This window comes from Protopterus annectens, chromosome 2.part1 (assembly GCF_019279795.1).
Source record: "Protopterus annectens isolate FY-2018-M chromosome 2.part1, PAN1.0, whole genome shotgun sequence".
NCBI classification, from domain to species: domain Eukaryota; kingdom Metazoa; phylum Chordata; order Ceratodontiformes; family Protopteridae; genus Protopterus; species Protopterus annectens.
Genome location: NC_056729.1, coordinates 72841646 through 72860678, shown reverse-complemented (window position 1 = coordinate 72860678; position 19033 = coordinate 72841646). Strand labels below are relative to the sequence as shown.

At 39.2% G+C, this 19033-nt stretch overlaps 1 protein-coding gene across 1 annotated transcript in view; it reads left to right on the top strand.

Moving 5' to 3' along the window:
• Window positions 1–19033, top strand: part of ESYT2 (extended synaptotagmin 2) — an 813806-nt gene that overhangs the window by 721785 nt on the left and 72988 nt on the right. Inside the window, exon 16 of the mRNA XM_044063428.1 lies at window positions 2469–2574. Coding sequence (XP_043919363.1) covers window positions 2469–2574 — 106 coding nt within the window. The remainder of the gene's footprint in view (window positions 1–2468; window positions 2575–19033) is intronic.

Sequence of the window (19033 nt, the reverse complement as noted above, 5' to 3'; positions counted from 1 at the left end):
TGAGCCATGGGCATTGATTACTTTTTTATTAACAGAGGAGTAATCATTAGGACAAACCCATCATACATGTCTGTGGAAATCTCATAGGTCAGGCTAACTCACTATAGTCAGCTTTCAGTAGTTTCACCTTGTTCCACAGAACAGAGTCAGAAAGAGCTTGTGTGTACACATAAGTGTAAGAAGTACAAGAATATAGTCGATATTGTGAATATGCCATCAATATCGGGCGCCGTTTGACACACTGAAAGTAATTCAGTGAGTGAAGAGTTAATGTGTAGGTCACAGCATGTTCATACTGATTATTTAGTTAAGTATGTTACAGACTTATTTATCGTCTTTAATACTATCATTACATTAGTGAAGACAGGTGAAATTCATATTGTATTGATCCAGAAACTTGAGTAATGCCATAAAAAGAGACTGTTATGTGTTTTGTACTCCTGAAGAAAATGGTGTCTGTTTTGTCAGATTTGAACCACTTTTCTCTTTTGATGTAAGCCGTGGATTTTGGAGAAAAGAGCTATGAAGTGCTTGATCATTTAGTAACTGAAGCACTCACACTGGATATTTTGATTGTACAAGTATCATGTTGTATGTAGATCCCTGGTATTGCAAAGTCAGTTGCTATGGATTAAAATGTTTTACAGATTGTTATAGAAGACAAGCTAACAGAGAAAAAACTAATTGTGATAGTCCTTCAAGGAGCATATTTATTGGAAGTTTTTTTTTTAATTTTTTTTTTTGTGGCAGGCTGTAGTCTATTACAGACTGTATTTAAGTTGTACAAGGCATTACTTATGTCGCAAATAATTTTGGAGACATTACAAATATATGACTTAATCAGACAAGGAAATGCACATATATAAGTTGAGTTGGTCATATCTACCACAGTAGCATGAGGATTTGTCTGGAGAAAGAGCTGGAAGTGTGTTTAGTTCCAGAGTTGCACATGGCCTAACAGAATTTGGAACTCATTCAGAGGTGTTGTGCACAAAGTGCGATGTGGAGCTGAGAAAGCTTTGAGATGTAAAAGTGAAAGGTTGGCTAGAACAAAAGTCCACTATGAAGAATGAAAGGATGAAATATAACCATACTTTTCTTCCAGTTATGTGGTATAGAGGGATAAAGCTCTGACTGTGACCCAGACCACTTGAATTTGATTAGCATGTCAGTCATTGGAAAAGCTGGGCAGGAGAGGGAGGATTAAGTGGCAAATGCCAACTCATCTCCTCTGGAGAGAGGGACTAGTGGTCCAGTGTCTGTATCACTGAATTCAGGCAGGCAGAGGCTTGCAGGTAAAATAATCTTAACTGGAGAGGTGAGGTTGGCATATCATGTTATTGATGGCAGCCCTTATTAGCATATGAATGGGAGAACTCATGTGCAGGAAGAGGGCAGAATAGGCCTTCTTATGCAAGTGCCCATGCCAGCCTCCAAGGGATGGGGTATGGACCTATAAGAGGAAACCCTTGAAGTCTGTGTCATGGTGGCTTCCCCAGTCATCTCTCATCCTATGAGGAACAAACTGACTGATCAGTTATGGAGGGCTGGAGGTCTGCAGGTAGCAGAGGAACAAAAAGTATGCCAGAAATGTTTCAGTAGCTATTTGAAACATTGACTTAAGGCATGAAAATAAGTAAGTAATGAAATTATCTCATAGAGCATAACAGAATTTGCTTATAAGTATTGAAATGCATGGAGGCTGATGACATGAAGTGATGTATTATGAAGTATGATTTGTATATTTGATATTGTGTTTGTAGTGATAGGAATGTTGCCCAAAAAGAGGGAGATAAAATATGTCGAATGTGGTTTGAAGAAATTATTACATTGAACCTAACATATCCAGTAAATTCTCGGTCTGAATTCCAGTCATGTGATTGTAATCTGAAACGCATGCTGATGAAACTGGCAGCACACATTGTAATCCTGACTCTCATTGTTTCAACTGTTGTGATCGACTATACCTTTATACCATTCACCTTATGACCTAAGCAATAGGGACATAACTCTTTAAAGAAGTTAGGACCCAGATATTGAACATTGCAGATACTTATTAAGATCTTAAATACAGATTTAACCCTGTTAGGCAGCCAGCCCAGCCCCTGTATTAGGGATGATGTGACAAAACATGGAAAGTCCAGTTGAAAACCATAGCTGCATAGCTCTGGACGCATCAAAAGTGAATATAATCTGTATCTCAATGTCCCAAGTACAGTGCATCTCAGTAACTAAGACATAGTTAAACAAGTATGTGAGTAACCTGTATAACTAACCTTTATAGTTTATAAGATTAATGTAATAACATCATACAGTTATCTAGTCATCTTAAAAAGTAATTGAAATTTCCATTTGTAAGCTAAACAGTGCTTTTAAACTGCCATTCTGAAGTAAGTAACAAAGTTTCTCTATACAGTGTGTATGTCAATTCATATTGTTTTTTTTCTGTCTCTGTCTGTGTCTTCTAGGTTTGATTTTAATGTCTCTGTAGCAGATGTACAAAGGAGAACTCTAGATGTAGCGGTGAAGAATAGTGGTGGTTTCTTGTCCAGAGACAAAGGACTTCTTGGAAAGGTTTGTCTTAAAATAAGTTTGCAAAAAAAAAAAAAAGTTTGCCACCCCAGAATTGTATATTAATATTGTCTGGATTGGTCTGCAGTTTTGTCCACTGTGTCTCACTAACTTTTAAATTCATTTTATGAAAGACATTCTTTTACCTCTTGAGTAAGCAACTGAGTACTTAATTTTGATACGCTGACAAACCTTAATGTTCTGTAGTTACTTATTACTTTATTTTTTCACTGCTTTTCATGCATCATTTGCCAGCAGATTTGAGGAATTAAGTTTTATTATGATACATAGAAGTCATACTGTAAAAGGGTCTTTTTCAGTGGGTAACAGCTGGGAACTACTTCTGGATGACTTTTTCCTCAGCATATTTCTTTCACTGTCTGGCTGCTGCATTCAGGGGTGACCACATCTTGCTGAAGGATGATATTGCATGTTGCTTTGGTTTTCGGTGGGCACATTCATACCCATGTTACCCAGTTCTTTCTGGCCAGTCATGCATTTAAGCAGTCAGTCCTAGCATAATTTGTAAGTAAGGAAAGCTCCTAATTTAATCTTAAAAAAAAAAAAAACTAAGAACCTTTAAACATTCCCATGGTGATCAGTTTGTTATCCAGAATCTGCACATACACTACTCAGTATACTACCTGAGAAAGAAGCTCACAAGTGCCAGTGAATCTACCTCATTACCATTTGAAGATGATATTGGGATCCACAGGTCTTTCTTAATGTCAGCAGAATTGCAGTGTTAAATATAAGTCAGTACAGAAACTGTTAAGGTCTCTTCTGTGATCACAGGTAGGGGATGACAGGGAGGGGTAAAAGAAGAGAGAAGACAAGGCATCAGTCAAAGCCTTTTCCAATGAAGCCTGTCATCTTGGTGGCCTTTACCTCTTCGTAGTCGGTGAACTGTCTTTCAGATAGTAAAGACAGCTCATAATGGCCATCAAATATTGTCCACAAAAGGGCAGGAAGAGTGTTTTGCTTATATTACTGTGGAGAGTCTGTCATGGATCCATGTGTCACAGAGGGTCATGTAGAACAGAATCTTGTGTTTCATGTAATGTGCTCTGAGGTTTCATTAAGGGCCACCACAGGCCATGATGCTTCTACTGTCTCTTCGCTTCCCTTAGTCTTTGTGTCACTGGTGAGAATTGAGAAGGTTTCCTCTACCCCTTGCATGCCTTGGTGGGCCTGCAATCAAGCCTTTGGTGTTGAAACTTTGTATGCTTTTTGACAAAGAATATGATTGAATGGGTGTAGGAGCCTAAAGTTTGGGAATACAGCTTGGCACCTCTGCAGGCCTCTTTTGCATGGATGACACACTGTATAGGTGTATAGTGTTAAGGAACCAGTGCCTTTAACCTTTTCCTGTTTTAAGAATGTTTTTTATGTGGTAAAATATTTTTTAGAGCAGCTGTGACAGAAACACAAGGAAAAAGATGGCCAAATATGATTTGTCTTCAACCATTCTGTTACGCCAAGTGTTACATGGTGTCAGAAGTGAAGAAACATATTCTGTATACAAAAGTAGTGATCAGTATGAAAAGCACTCAAAATTAACTTCAACTTTCATCTGAGAAACAGTCACCTGGAAAACTGCTTAAATCTGTGATGTATTCACTATTCTTTATGAGGGCACAGTGTCCCACAGACTTTGTTAAATCAAAGAATTAAGCTAAAGATTGTGAATTTGGTGAGTTCTGTTATTTATGATCATAAGAGTTATTTGCGATACTGGACATCCAGCAAGATGATGGCATGATAGTCACTCTTCTGAAGGGCTCCCAAACCCAGGTTTTCAAAATGGGTTAAGTTCCTGATACAGACAGGTAGATTTCCTTCAGCCCTCCCAGGAACAGCATCTGTGGTGGTTAAGTACCCTACAAAACAAGGGAAACCCTGGATAAAGGCTTCACTCCCATCTCATACTGTGCCTGGGATGGAAAGGATGGAATCTACATGGCAGGACTCTGCCACACAGCTGCAAGAAAAAGAAAAGGTTGCTAAATTGACCAAAACTACACAGAAATTTTCAAAATCAGTTAAACTCTCACGTTATATTGCTGACACTAATAAGTTACACATGATTGAAGAAACCTTGAACAGACAAGCAGATGAGATAGCCATATTGCAAGCCACAAAGGTGGAGGTGAAGGTCTAATGGGTTCTATCATAAGATGATAGAAATGGAAGACAGGCTCAAACTAGAAAATCTTCAATTCACGGGAGTTCCTGAAAAAGTTGAAGGTAGTAACTGCAAACAGTTTTTGATGGGATGTATAGGCCAGTAGACTTGTATACTAATACAATAAATCAAAATAGAGCCTGATGTCTACTGACAGCATCACAAGGTGACCTAGGCCAATTCTTAAAAAAAAAAAAAGTTGCATATTAAAGGAAAGTATTCTGACCAAACTGTAGAAGAAAGGGACAGTATTTAAAATAGGAGAATCAAGGCTATTTTTGGACAGTGATTATCACCCCAGATCCATGCTGAGAGGAATATGTTTGTGCCATGTTTTAAGAAGTGCGAGAAACTGGAGTTGCAATTCAAACTTGTGTACCCAACCATTTTGAAAATTTTCTACCCGTTTGGAGCAAAGTCCTAACAAGACCCCAGCCCAGAATGACTTGAATAGAAGGTGAGGAGATTCAAGACAAATTTGGAAGGTGGCAGACAAGAATAGCGAGCCCCCCCCCTAACACCAAAAGCATCACCTGCAGGCTTCAAGGGAAAGTTTCTACTCAAACCTTTCCCAGTGTTTCAGAAGAATATGTAGGGCCGGTCTAAAGAGGTAAGGGAGTTTTACAAGAAGGTAGGAGAACTTCCATGCACTGATAGTACATTACAGCTCCAGGAATTGCATGAAGAAGATCAGACTAAGGTGACTCTTACGCTGATGTACTGTAGACTTTAAACTTTTTTTTTAAACAACTTTATTGAATTATCACTTGTGACATAGTCAAATTTACATTTATGCAAAAGTAATCAAACTGTATTAACAAATTAACATTAACAGACATTATACTTTATATATAAGCAACATTGCATAAATTATTCAAGTCATCATCATCATCTTCTTTCGGCTGTTGTTAGGGGTCGCCACAGCGGACCATCTGTTTCCATTTCTTCCTGTCTTCTGCATCTTGCTCTGTCACACCAACCACCTGCATGTCCTCTCTTACCACATCTATAAACCTTATCTTAGGCTTCCTCTTTTCCTGTTACCTGGTAGCTTCATCCTTAGCATCTTTTTCCCAGTATACTCAGCATCCCTCCTCAGCACATATCCAAACCAACGTAATCTTGCCTCTCTGGCTTTGTCTCCAAACCTTCCAACCTGGGCTGACCCTCTAATATACTTATTCCTAATCCTGTCCATCCTCGTCACACCCAGTGCAAATCTTAACATCTTTAACTCTACCACATCCAGCTCAAACTCCTGCCTTTTTGTCAGTGCCACTGTCTCCAACCCATATAACATAGCTGGTCTCACTACCCTCTTGTAGACCTTCCCTTTCACTCTTACTGGTACTCGTCTGTCACAAATCACTCCTGACACTCTTCTCCACCCACTCCATCCTGCCTGTACTCTCTTCCACACTCACCGTTACTCTGAACTATTGATCCCAAGTATTTAAACTCATCCACCTTCGCCATGTCTACTCCTTGCATCCTCACCATTCCTCTATCCTCCCTCTCATTCACACACATATATTCTGTCTTAGTCCTCCTGACCTTCATTCCTCTTTTCTCTAGAGCATATCTCCATCTCTCCAGGGTCTCCTCCACCTGTTCCCTACTCTCACTAAAGATCACAATGTCATCTGCAAACATCATAGTCCACGGGGACTCCTGTCTGATCTCGTCTGTCAACCAGTCCATCACCATTGCAAATAAGAAAGGGCTCAGATCTGATCCTTGATGTAACCCCACCTCCACCTTAAACACATCCGTCACTCCCACCGCAGACCTCACCGCTGTCACACTAACCTCGTGCATATCCTGTACCACTCTTACATACTTCTCTGATACGCCCGACTTCCTCATACAATACCACAACTCCTCTCTAGGCACCCTGTCATATGCTTTCTCTATGTCTACAAAAACACAATGCAACTTCTTCTGACCCTCTCTGTACTTCTCCATCAACACTCTCAGAGCAAACATCACATCTGTAGTGCTCTTTCCTGGCATGAAACCATACTGCTGATCACTAATCATCACGTTCCCTTCTTAATCTAGCTTCCACTACTCTTTCCAATAACCTCATGCTGTGACTGATCAATGTAATCCCTCTGTAATTACTACAGCTCTGCACATCACCTTTATTCTTAAAAATCGGTACCAAAACACTTTTTCTCCATTCCTCAGGCATCCTCTCACTTTCCCAGATTTCATTAAACAATCTGGTTAAAAACTTCACTGCCATTTCACCTAAACACCTCCATGCTTCCACAGGTATGTCATCTGGACCAACATCCTTTCCGTTCTTCATCCAATTCATAGCTATCCTTACTTCCTCCTTGCTAATCCGTTGTACTTCATGATTCACTACTCCCGCATCATCCAACCTTCTCTCCCTCTCATTCTCTTCATTCATCAACCCCTCAAAGTACTCTTTCCATCTCCTCAGCACACTCTCCTCGCTTGTGAATATGTTTCCCTCATTATCCTTTATCACCTTTCCTTGCTGCACATCTTTCCTAGCTCGGTCCCTCTGTCTAGCCAGTCGGTACAGGTCCTTTTCTCCCTCCTTAGTGTCCAACCTTTCATATGACTCTTCATATGCCTTATCCCTAGCCTTCGCCACCTCTCTCTTTGCCATGCACCTCATCGCCTTATACTCCTGTCTACTTTCTTCATCTCTCTGGCAATCCCACTTCTTCTTTGCCAACCTCTTTCTCTGTATACTCTCCTGTACTTCCTCATTCCACCACCATGTCTCCTTGTCGTCCTTCCTCTGTCCAGATGTCATACCAAGCACCTTTCTAGCCATCTCCCTTACTAGCTCTGCTGTAGTTACCCAGCTATTTGGTAACTCTTCACTGCCACCCAGTGCCTGTCTTAACTCATCCCTGAACTCCACCTCACAGTTACCCTTTTTCAATTTCCACCATTTGATCCTTGGTGCTGCCCTCACACTCCTCCTCCTCTTTTTGATCACCACCATCATCCTACAAACCACCATCCTATGCTGCTTAACTAAACTTTCCCCGGTCACCACTTTACAGTCTCCAATCTCCTTCAAACTGGCCCTCCTACATAAGATATAATCCACCTGTGTGCATCTTCCTCCACTCTTGTACGTCACCCTATGCTCCTCCCTCTTGTTAAAATACGTATTCACCACAGCCATGTCCATCCTTTTCGTAAAATCCACTACCATCTGACCTTCTGCATTCCTTTAACACCATACCCTACCCATCACTTCATCATCCTCTCTGTTCCCTTCACCAACATGCCCATTGAAATCTGCTCCAATCACCACTCTCTCACCCTTGGGTACAGTCATCACCACTTCATCCAACTCACTCCAAAATTTTTCTTTCTCATCCATCGCACACCTAACTTGTGGACCATATGCACTAACAACATTCTTCATTACACCATCAATTTCCAGCTTCATAAACATCCCTCTATCTGACACTCTTTTTACCTCCAAAACAATAGCATACTGTTCCTTCAGGATAACTCCTATGCCATTTCTCCTCCCATCCACACCATGATAAAACTATTTGAGCCCACCTCCGATACACCTAGCCTTACTTCCCTTCCATCTGGTCTCTTGCGCACACAATACCCCAACCTTCCTTCTGTCCATCATATCAGCTAGCTCTCTCCCTAAACCAGTCATACTGCCAACGTTCAAAGTTCCGACCCTCACTGCCACAGTCCTAGCCTTTCTCCTCCTGCCTTCGGCCATGCCTTCTGTCTCTTCTCCTCCTTCGGCCAACAGTAGCCCAATTTCCGCCAGCACCCTGTTGGCTAACAGTACTGGTAGCGGTCGTCGTTAACCCAGGCCTCGACCGATCCGGTCTGGAAATTTTTACTGGTGTCCGCATGAATTATTTGGCAAAGTTTTACACCGGTTGCCCTTCCTGACGCAACCCTCCCCATGTATCCAGACTTGGGACTGGCACAAAGAAATGCACTGGCTTGTGCATCCCCAATGGCTGGGTTGTATAAATTATTCAAGAAATCAAACTATATTAACAAATTAACATTAACAAACATTATACTTCATATATAAGCAACATTGCATAAATTATTCAGCTCTTGCCTCCTTTTTTTAAACAAGAAATATCTTTATTAAACCATCACTTGACATAAATGAACTACATCAACACAATCCTAGTTGCAAACATTTTATGTCACTTATAATCTACCCAATCATTTTCAGTCAAACATTACATAGCTCATTTAAGTCCTGCCTTCTTTTAAACTGCTTTGCTCCCCTGTATGTATTTTTTCCAAAATTCTTATTTTTTCCCATATAGTTTGCTCCTACCCTTTTCTAAAGATCTCAGTCCCATTTGTTTTATCTCTGTTACTATATTCAGTACTTCTAATATAATTGGTTTAGATTTTGATTTCCATTTTCTAGTAATTGCTTTTTGACAGCCACCATAATTAGACACAGCAAGGCCTTACCATGTCTAGGCAATTAAAATTCTGCATCATAGCTCAGAAAAGTCATATCCCTTGTCACATCAATCCACCCACTCAGCATCTCCAGCAGTGCATCCCACAGGGAATCCTTAAAGTCTGCCAACCCACTGCACTCCCAGAAAATATGTTCCAAAGTATGTCTTTCTCCCCCATAACAACTCCATCATTTGCTTTCTACCCGAAGAAAAATTCTCTGGAGTCTACTTGGGTTATAAAGATATCTGTGTAAATATTTCCAAGAAAAAATCCTAAATCTTCTAGATTTTGTTGCATGTTTGGGAGACATGCATATATCCTTCCATTGTTTTTGTGAATTGCTTATCTCTTCCCAATCCTTTCTAACATCCTCTGATTTATTCTTATACTTATTATGCAGTATTTTATATGCTCTACTATTATTGCTTTTTTAACGGCAACTTCTGTTCTGCGTTCTGCTGAAAACTCTACCAGTGCTGATCTTTTGTTTAGGACCCTCCCCCTATTTTTTTTCTCTTTGCCTATACTCTGATATCAATCCTTGATAGGGAAGGCAATCTGTAACTGGCAGTCTAAATAAATTCTTGGTGTCTTCCCATTCTATTACCTTTCCCTCACTAGTTATTTGCTCCCAATAACTTGGTTCCTTTGCCAGTTTTCTCTAATAAATTCCAGCCTGCTCTTGCCTGTTGTCTGTATCCCTAGTTGCAGTCATCACTATCAGAAGAATCTCCTTTCTCCATTCCATGTTGACTTAATTCTTAGAATACTTTCTGCTACTTTATGGATGTAATATTCTGTATGATTGTTTTTTTTCTCCTTAAAGCCCTACATCCAAAATCCCAGTCTCTCCTTGTTTCTTGAGCTTCCTCCCTGTTTCAACATCATCCCTTTCCACTTTGAATTATAGTTTTCTGTTTCCGCTATGTGTAGGAGCCTTAATTGTGTAGCTGTGAAATACCCCTTCAGACTGGTAATCCCAATCAACCCTGTTCTACTGGAAGAATCATCTTTTCCCTCTTTACTCTTGCCGTCTCCCCCTCCTGGATAAAGTCCTTCAGCTCCTTATTAATTGCTGTCAACAACTTCTTCCTCTGGTTGATAAAAATATGCCTGACCTGTGTGGAAGACTAAAGGGACTAAAAACATTTTGTCTGCTTATAGCTTACTGTCCGTATCCATATAAAAAAGCTTCAATTTACTCAGTTTTTTGTATTATTTTTTGTTTAGTCTGTTCCCACATATCCTTAGCTGCCACACCAGAATCATTTTTAATCCATACTCGTAAATACATCTTGTTATCATATCCCTGTGACAGCCCACCACTGGATCAGTAATCAAGGAGCCTCAATCTTCACCACTGGCACCAGTGGGGGATGTACACTGAGATAACAGGTACACACACAGCATTTCCCAAATGCAGCTCTCTGCATTGAGTAAAATTTCCCTTAGAAGCACACAAGAGACCACATTCAGTCTAGGGCTTGTTTCTAATTCTTTCTCTAGATCCCCAATAAGACTCCTCACTGGCACAGCTCTAGAGTTGAGATCTCAGCTGAGTGGCCAAGCTAAGACCTCCAGCACCCTCTGTATCCAACCAGTGTTTTGTGTCCCTGCCCAAGTAGCTGATACACACACACTCTCTGAGGTTTGATTTATGCACACACACACACACACGCACACACACACACACACACACACACACACACACACAAGGTGTAAATATATTTAATATATAATAAAAGAACAAGACAATGCTAAATATATATTTACAGTGACATCAGAGTTCGAAACCACAGGAAATATTTTATTTATTTTATTTTATTTAACATTTGTTTACCAGGAAAGTCCAATTTGGAACGAAGCCAATTTTCAGTGGAGGCCCAGGGAAAAATGCTTAAAACATATTGCAGGATAATCTCAAATAAATGAAGAAAAACATGTAAACTATGCTTCACTATATTCCTGACTGAATCTATGAGAATTACTATACCCCAGAAACTTAAGAGCAAGGCAGATGTGGTGAATGGATCTTCTAGTTGTTGTTAGGTCAAAGATAGAATGCTGTCTCTCTCTAAGAGACTTTTTTTTAATTAATATCTCAAGTATTACTGCTGGGATAGCTTGCAGAATGACATCATTTCTTGTCATCTGACTTTATCCCAGGTGAAACCCCCCACTGCTGGAATCTGGCAGCATTTAGCATCTACCTGTGAAAACACATAAACCTCAGATCTTTAGCAAATTCTAGAAGTCATAAAACAATTGCATTCCTTTACATTTCAAAACTAGTAATTATTTAACTTTAAAGACAATACAGAAAAAGCCGTAGTTTTAGTCATTGTGTCTCCTTGCTGCACAGAAACTGAAAGATATAATCTTTTATTGCATAGCCAAAAAGTAATTTAATTTCAGCTATTTTTTTAAAGTTTTGCTGGACTGCAGTTAACCTCCTGTGCTCCAGTTTCCACTGTTAAAATATTTACATTTAAACAGCTACAATAGTGCATGTACATTTCTGTTCTGTTCCAGTAGGGCACACTGTGGATACATTTCATGCACTTTACAAAAAATCCTTTTCTAATACATTTGTAACACAAGCATCTTACACAAATCATTTTGATATTCACCAGTGACACACAATTATTTACAAAATTCCAGATAGCTGTGCTGGCAGTATCTCCTTTCATGGCAGCCCTCATAAGTACAGATATTGCTGCGCTAATTCACGTGTGGGTACACCATTTACTGCTATTGCCTTTGTTTCAGCTTCATTCATTTTGTATCCTGAAAAGACCTGAAACTGTTTCAAAATGTTCCACAACACTGTAATGTATTTTTCTTGTTTTGTCAGGTGTAAAATATCATTTACAAATAGAGACAGCTTTTCTTGACTACCATAGCAATTATGTCCCTGATTTTCCAGTGGTTTTAAGTATAATAAAAATAACAAAGGGGAAAAAGGACACCCCTCCCTGGTTTCTCTTCTCAAGCAGAAATTATCAGAGAGGACCCCACCGACTTTAACTTTCGCCTCCAATCCCTCATATAGCCTCCTGATCAACCATTGCCCTGCACATAAAGTCCCGGCTTACTCTGTCAAATGCTTTCTCCGCATCAAGACCCAAGAACAACAGTAATGGTATCCTCTTGCATTCTGCTTCCTTCTGGATCATCAGTGCTCTGTTAAGGTTGTCAAATGTTTTCCTCCCCTCCACAAAACCACATTCATCCATATCTGTCAATTTTGGGAGTATGTTTCTCATTCTTTCAGCCATTAAAGACATGAACACTTTATAGTCATGATTTAGTATTGAAATGAGCCTGTTTGAAGCTGTGTCTAATGGATCTTTGCTCTCTTTAGATATTACAGCTACCACTGCTTTCTTCCAGGATGTTGGTACTTCTCTTCCTCTTAACAAAACCTTCCAGATCTTTATCAGTCATTTCCCTCCTAGCTTCCAAACTTCCACAGGAATGCCATGTATTCCTGGGGACGTTCCTGTAGATTGGTTATACATCACAATTTTTATCTCCTCCTATCCTAACAGTTAGTAATTGAGCCTCATCTACTTCTAACATTGGCATATTTAATTTTCCCATAAACATTTCCATTTGTATCTTTTCTTGATTTCCATAATTTCTCTGTTTTATACAGACTTGCATAGAATTTCCAAAATATTTCTAATACCTGTACTGAATCTCTTGTTACCGTCCTTGTTATAGGCAACCCTAAGCTTGGTGACACCCCTTTCTACTTTCTGTTGCCTGAGTCATTGTGCTAAAAGTTTTTGTGCTTGACTGGTATTACCAAATATCAGTTGCTTAATTGCAATCTTTCTAAACTTGAGCATATTATAGAGCTAATCCCTTATTTTCTGCTTAGCATTCTGCAGGTGATCCTCCTCTTGTTCTGTGAGATTCCCCTGTTCTGCAGTACTTTAACATTTTTCAGTCTCTAAGTAATTATTGTTACTTCTTAATCATAGCTCCCTTTCTTTTTTTTTCCACCGTATTTTTAAACTCCACCTTAATTTTGTCCCATTCCTTAAATTCCTCTCTCTTCATCAGATAGGTGGGAAAGCACCAGTATCTCATTTTTATTTCATTACCCTGTGTTTTTATTTTAGTTGTTATTGGCGCATGATCTGAAATAGTTATTGGGTGCGTATCAAGACTTTCAGTTAAACGCAAATTCTGTCTAGCCTAGCCCAGTTTTTATATCTTGGGGAATAATATGTAAATTCACTAAGAACTCGTTATCAGTGAAAGAAAGAAGATGTAAGTAATAAGTAAACTTCAGAACCAATATTCCGCAGAAAAACTTTTAGCAAAGGTTCTTCTCTAGTTTTTACACTGGTTACTACTTACGCTGATTACCTTCAGGCTGATTATTTGTCTTAGTTACTTTTCTGGCGTTCTTTTTTCTCACTAAGAACTCCTATTACTTGATTCACATCTTCCATGCCACATATTTTCATAACTCTATAATTCTATTTTCGCTCCACTGCGAAAACGAGTGCTACCATGGGTCAGAAAGGGGACGAGGTTTTGTCAATCGGCACATTGGTTTTCTAATTTTGCGGTTCGCAGAATCAGAGTCGCAGATGTGGCCGCCAAACTTTTGATGGTAAACCATAGAAGTATTTATGCAAGCATTTCCATGCAAAGATGTGGAACTTTCTAGATTTTGTTGCATATCTGGGAGCACTACATGTATTTGTCCAGTCATCAATTGATTTATCTGCATACCCAGCCTCTAATTCCCACCCTCCCTTAGTTTAGTGTACTGGTTTTCCTTCTAAGCTCCACTGTTCCTTGTATGCTCTGATAATAAGACCTTTCCTTAATGGGTCATTTGATTGTGCCTCCTTCAAAGAAAAAGCAACATGGCAGAAGTAATTTATCAAAATTCTTAAGGGAGACCTCTAACTTAGTTAGTTCTCAGGCTAGTGTCCTGCTTCCCTGTTATCATTTTTTCACAATATGTGAGGATATTATTCCCTTCCCTCCAAAAATATCTACTGCCTGCACTTTCTCTTTCACAGGCATATCACTAGCTACCCCAGTCAGGAGTAGCCAAGTCCCCCATGCTTTTAATCTCTGCTGTAATTCACTACAACATATTTCTGTAAATGCATCTCCATTGTGTCCCCTATATATCTTCCAGACTCCTGCGTTACTTTGTGCATGTAGGTGTGATTTACAAAATAGCATCTGTTTCAGTTTAGCAAAACAGTTCCTATCCTACATAAGGTTAAGAGTTTTATTTGTGTGGCCTTGTAATACTGTTCCAAATTATGTAAACCCAATCCTCTTTGTTCAGTGGGGAGTTCTATTTTTTTTTCCAGCATTATTCTTTCTTGCCTCCACCCCCCCCCAAAAAAAGTTTGACTTTCTGTTTATCTCTTGCCACATGCCTTGAGTTGGTGTGAAACAGAAAGTCTGACTGATGTACAGGATCAGGGGGACCAACAGCATTTTTATTACCAAAATCATACTATCCAAATCCGTTTGCATAAGCTTCCACAGTATCATTTTTTTTATATTTTTTGTGTTGTCTCCTGTTAAGTATCACAAGATGAAGCTGGCACTTTCAGTGAACCATATTCCTAATTATTTCATCCTCTTATGCCCCCAAAGAAAGGGGTGGGCCTGAACCAGCTCATATGGGGGTATTTAATTCACGGTTAAAGCCTTGGTCTTCAGATTGTTAATTTTGTATCCTGAGACATTCCCAAACCCTTTCAGATGAGTGGATAAATCTTCTAGGTCTTTTTCGCAATCCATTAAATATAAAATAAAATTGTCTGCAAATAATATAATTTTCTCCTCCATATCCACCCAGTTATACAGTTATACCCTGTAACAATCGGAGTGTCTGATTTCACTTGCTAGTAGTTCAAGGTATAAGGCAAATAGGAGACAACTGCCATCCCTGTCATGTACCTCTCATAATGGGGAGTCGATTGAAAAGCATTCCATTGCATTTTAATGTAGCCATTGGATCCACATAATGAGTCTGGATTAAACCATTCCATTTCTAAGGGAAGCAATATGCATGAAAAGCATCCAATACAAAGTCCCCACTTACTCTGTCAAATGCTTTTTCAGCAACAAGACTAATTAATAACAATCTGGTTTGAGGATCTTGAGCATTATTCAGTACCATTGGTATGCCAAGTATGTTATCAAAGGTCTGCCTTCCTCCAACAACCCCACACTGGTCAGGATTTATCAGTTTTTCCAGCACAGTGGCTAATCTCAATGAGAAAATTCTCAAATATTTTGTAATTGGGGTTTAAAATGGATATAGGGCTATATGATTGGGGATCAGAAGGGTCCCTACCTTCTTTAGGTATTGTAACTACAATGGTGTACCATGATGGTGGAATTGGGTATCCTTAGAGGAAACCATTAAACAGCTTCAACCAAACCAGTATTACCTCCCACTTAAATTTCCAAATGTCCGATGGAATACCATCCCCATCAAGCATATTCCTCACCTTCTGAGAATTCATACTACCTAATTTCCTCTACTGTAATCTACATTACTAAACTCTACCTGTCCTCTTCTAAGTTGGGGTAAACCTGCTTATTTAAATGTCTTCATGTCTCATCCCCTTTAGACTTAATATTCTAATCCGTTTGTATAGAAGCCGATAAAAATGATACATTATGTATATGATTCGGTCTGGATCAGTTTCCAGTTCCTTAATTTTTGAGTTTCACATTTTACCTAATATTTTTCTCAACATTCTGTTGGCACAACACCTGGGCTAATAATTTAATCCTCTTTAGATTATTTTCCAAGAATAGGTTTTTGAGCCTCATAGCATTACAGTTATAACTAATTTCCAGATGGTTGGATAAATCTGTCCGTAGTTTGCCAAGTTTATGTCTCACATCAACTGTCCTTCCCTTCCTCTCACTGCCTCACTTATAGTGCCCTTATTTTTTTCAAGCATTGCTAAATAGTATATGCAACTGTTATCCAAAATTTCCTGGTGCTTCCTTTCTACTTGATAACAAACCTTGTTGTATAATTATCCAACTACTTCTGTTCCTTGATCTATGTCTCACAGATCCTTAAGGTCTTTCAACAAATTTTCCTTTATCCCTTCCCTTCTCAATGGTGAGGCACTGTTAACAAATGTATGAGGACATGCCAGTGTGTGTCTGAATGCTTGGCTATCCCTGCATTGCAGAGTCAACTGGATGTGGCACCTGGTCTGAAATTATAATGGGGAAGGTCCAGACCTGATGTATCAAACATACATGTTCTTTAGAAACACAGAACCTATCTATTTTAGCCCATTTGTTGCATCTCCCTGCATAAAAGGCTTGCATGTATTTCCCCAAAGAAATCCTTATTTTTAAAAGCAACAATTGCCTCAACACCCGTGTGATATCCGTGGTGCTTGCTACCAGGTTCCAATCTCCCTCAGCACCAGGAAACCCTCTTGGTATTTCGTTAATGAAATTAATACAGATTTTATCTCCTTCCACCTAGTTTTTGAGGGAACATATACTGATGCTAAAGTGACTCCCATTCCGACCCATCTTCCCTTTATAAAGTTGACTCTAGCCACTGGATCCTGCTTCACCTCCTTTATCTGGATCTGCAGGATCTTCATTGACAAAAATTAAAGTCACTCTCTTTCTTACCACAGGCAAACCAGAATCATAACCTAGCCTTCCACTTAACAAACTTCTCATACTAATCTTGATGTGAGTTTCCAGAAATAATGCAACATTTGCTTTTTCCTTGATGAAGTATGCCAGTACTCGACCCCCTTTTAAGGTCATCTGCTAAGCCATTAACATTCCAGGATACCAACTTAAGTTAATTCATACTGAGTTTGACATTCCTTGGACTTGACCAGCTAATGCTGCTTTTAGCATTGGTCTCTTTTTTTTCCCTTATGCCCCATGTGTTCTAAGCTGGGTCTTAGATCAGCACAGTTTTACTGTGTTAGCTCCACTTACCCTGGTGATCAAAAGAATTAGAATCATTTCACATGACATTTTCATAGTATCCCTCTCACTTGCAAACAGCCTGTAATCTTGCCTAGTGACAAATAACTTATTGCAGCTTTTTACATTCATGACACTACCCTCCTTGCCACACAGTAAACATGTACCAAATATGATTATCTCCCTAAACTGCTAATGTACACAACATAAATTTTAGAATTAATCACCATTGTCTAGCTGTAATGTTTCTAATTTGCTGAGATTCACAGGTCTAATCTATCCCCCCATCCCATTAGGGTTTGTGACTACAGCAGGTTTTCATTACCTGATCAAGCTGCCTGTCACCATATCTTATACTTAAGACATTGCCCACATTTTGACTAGAAATAACTGCAGATAAATAACATATTAAAGAAAGAACAAAGAAAAAGTTCCTGCTACTTTCTAGAGACTTAATTTTCTCAAAATGTAAAGTCTACAGGACCTCCAAGATGGCTGCACATTGAGTAACAGCTTAATTCTTGCTCTCCCAGTTTGAAAACAGAAACTCAACAGAGAGGGGCAGTAGACTTGTGTTTATGGGTAAATTTCAATAACTGGCTAGTAAGTGTACTGTGTGGATGCCAGGAAAAAAGAAATACAGAGGACCTGGGAAAAAAACAGCTACAAAAAGTGAGGAAGAAACACGGACTGGGATAAGTTCTCCAGCTGTTCAGCAAAAAGCAATGCAACCTCCAGACATGAATTCCAGTAACCTACAGGAAGATACAAGACAACTGCTCACAGGCCTGGTTAAAATAAATGAAACACTGATGGAGTATGTCAACACAAACAACAAAAGGCTGGAAAAATAGAAGCTTTAAACAAATACTCAGATCAAGTGATAAAGCTGCAAAAATCAGAGGCTGAAGTGAAGAAAAGGTTGGCTGAATATGAGAATGCTCAGGCGGAGATGTTTCAAAAGTAATAGAATTAGATGACAGAGCAAGTAGGGAAACACTGAGATTTTCAGCTATACCAGAGACACTGGAAGGATCAGACTGCATTAATTTTATGAAAGCACAAATAAGCAGCTGGACTGGTATTCCACTGCAGGAGTTGTTAGCTGAAAGGGCACATCATGTGTATGCTCCAAACCTGGCTATGAGAAAGCAACCTAGACCTTTAATAGTAAAGATGCAATCCTACCAGCAGAAGGAGTTGATTTTGAAATAAACTGTGGCAAAAGGACAAAGTACTAAAAGTGGGAGACAGCAGAATGTTTGTGGAGAATGATTACTCACTGTACACCAGGCAGAAGAGAAGCAAGTTTATTCCACTGTTCAGGGAATGTTGAGATGCAGGTGTGAAATTCAAACTGTTGTACCCAGCTGTCTTCAAAGTATTCTTCCCTGGAGGGACAAAATAATTTTTTGATGAAGTGCATGCTAAGGAGGAAATACAAATAGTTTGTCCAACAAAAAGTGAGCTGTGAAACACAAAGAGATTCTATTTCTTGTTCTTCTGGTAATAAAGACCACAAAGAGACTGTACCTGTGAAACCTCTTCCAGTGTTTCACTGGAAAATGTTGGGAGTAAAGGAAGGCAGCACGAGAGTTGACTAGAAGAATTGAGAGTATGTTGGAAAAGAAGCAGTGAGAATTCTTTTTGAGATGGAGATGAATAGCAATAAAACCAGTAACTAAATGTGAGATTGCAATGCGACAATTGTGTGTGTGAAATATGACAGAACAAGAAAACCTGGAAATACTGGACTTTTTCAGAATTTGTTGGACTTGTGGGGGACTCTAAAGTATATGCCCTACTTCATGTCATTAAAAGTCTTTCGACTTTTCC